Source organism: Anastrepha obliqua, chromosome 4 (assembly GCF_027943255.1).
Source record: "Anastrepha obliqua isolate idAnaObli1 chromosome 4, idAnaObli1_1.0, whole genome shotgun sequence".
Taxonomy (NCBI): domain Eukaryota; kingdom Metazoa; phylum Arthropoda; class Insecta; order Diptera; family Tephritidae; genus Anastrepha; species Anastrepha obliqua.
Genome location: NC_072895.1, coordinates 21,243,712 through 21,245,660, shown reverse-complemented (window position 1 = coordinate 21,245,660; position 1,949 = coordinate 21,243,712). Strand labels below are relative to the sequence as shown.

General features: G+C 39.2%; 1 protein-coding gene across 1 annotated transcript; it reads right to left on the bottom strand.

Moving 5' to 3' along the window:
* Positions 1-847: 847 nt before the first annotated feature.
* Positions 848-1,443, bottom strand: LOC129243796 (uncharacterized). The gene is made up of 2 exons (XM_054881113.1): positions 1,359-1,443; positions 848-1,275 (listed from the first exon to the last, which is right to left on the bottom strand). Exons 1-2 carry the CDS (start codon positions 1,368-1,370, stop codon positions 904-906), a joined length of 384 nt encoding a protein of 127 aa, XP_054737088.1. The 5' UTR covers positions 1,371-1,443; the 3' UTR covers positions 848-903.
* Positions 1,444-1,949: the final 506 nt, after the last annotated feature.

Genomic DNA, 1,949 nt, shown 5'->3' with positions numbered 1-1,949 from the left:
AAGAGTGATTATTTCCAAAAAGTTCACGACACATTGCAACGTTGAGTATTGCAATTCAGTAAAGTCCATAAAATACATTTGTAAATATGTCACGAAAGGCAGCGATGTGGCGGTTTTTGGCATCCAATCCTCCAATACCAACGATGAAGTCAAGTTGGTCGTTATGTGAACTGCAATGAAGCGATTTGGCGTATATTCGCGTTCTCTATTCCCGAACATCATTCTACTGTTGTGCTTTTGGCGGTTCATCTGGAGAATGGTCAACGAGTATATTTCACGGCTTCGTAGTAATCATGCTTCGAAACATGAGCCCACCAATTGATGAACAATGTGATTTACGCGACGATACTCAAAGGAAAATTCGAAGGTGAAGAAGTTCTCATTCTGAGGATCCCGATGATCCCAACCGATCTTCCGTTTGAGTTTAAAATACTTCAGTTTCCGATTCGTCTTGCATTCGCCATGACTATTAACAAATCACAAGGCCAATCCTTAAAAGTTTGTGGTCTGAATCTAGAAAATCAATGTTTCTCACATGGTCAATTAAATATGGCATGTTCATAAATGTCGTGTATCACAAGGTGCTTAACTGAAGAGTGCAATCTAAATATTAAAGCTTCATTGAAATACTTGATTAATCAAAAAATTAACTTAATAAAGTCAAAAATCTGTTTTTTTATTGCCTCTAGGGCGGAACAAAGTTCGCCGGGTCAGCTAGTATGTTTATAAAAGCAAAAACAAAAGTAGAATTTTATTTTTGATAAAGTCGTTTAATTTATTTCGAAAAAATTTTAGGGTTCAAAATTTTTCAAATGTTTATTTCATATAACTTTATTTGTGTTGTAATTTCCATTATTCTCAAGAAGTCAGTTTGGTTTCGTATTTTCTGCAATCATTCAAAGTTTAGTAGATGCTCTTGTAGGCATACGGATAGGAGTCATAGTAGTAGGTGTATGGATAGATGCCGGGATATGAATGGACTAACGGTGACACGTACGAACTGATAACTGGTGTGACGTGTGTCTTCACAGCTGGTGTCACAATGGGTGTTACAACATTGGCGCGGTCATGCACTATAGTGGAGCTCTGATGAGATACAGCTGTGGGCACGCTTTGCACCAAGTCGCCCACCTTAGCCAAAGTTGGTTCGTGTATTATCGATGTTGCATGTAGAGTTGGCGTCAAGTGAATTTCGGTGCCAGCAACGGCGTCCAAGATGCCTGGCTTTTCGGACACTTTGCCTGCAACGGCAGTAACAAGAAGAAAAAGTGCCACCTAAGAGAAAAGTATATGAAAGATGTGCGTATATTTTGCGCATAGAAAATATATGCGTATGCTAATAATTCACTTCCACTTACCAATTTGAACATTTTCTCGCCTTTTATGAAGAATTAACGTCAGAACTAATTCAAAAATGGTCTGCACTGGCTTGCTGTCGCAAAGCGTACTGATATCCTAGCCACCGATTGGCCAACTTATTTATACCAAACTCAAGTGTCAACCGCAAAGTGGGAAGCGGAGCAAAAAATCTCAATTGGTTCTGTGTAAAACAAAAAAAAAACAGTCAGGAATGTTATAATATGATAGTTTTTACGCAAGCACTTTAATCCTTGCAAGGGCATCGAGCAGTAACGATAAGACAATTTGGAATACTATGTATGTGCGGATATTATAGAAGGGAAATTGAAAAAAGTGAATGTTCGCCAATGCTATGGTTATTGGTGCGGCTGTGGACATTTGCTGCACGCGCGCTTATTTGCGATCCGTAATGAGTTGTACGTGCAAACCTGTTACGAACCATATCCATACCCCACAGCACATACACATGCACATACATACATGCGTGGTGCTTGTAAATGCATGTGACATGCCTACCTGCGTATGGCCCAAGCCTCGGAAAATTGTTTTAAATTGGTTCTGTTATTGGTGTTATGCGTCTGTAAATCTTG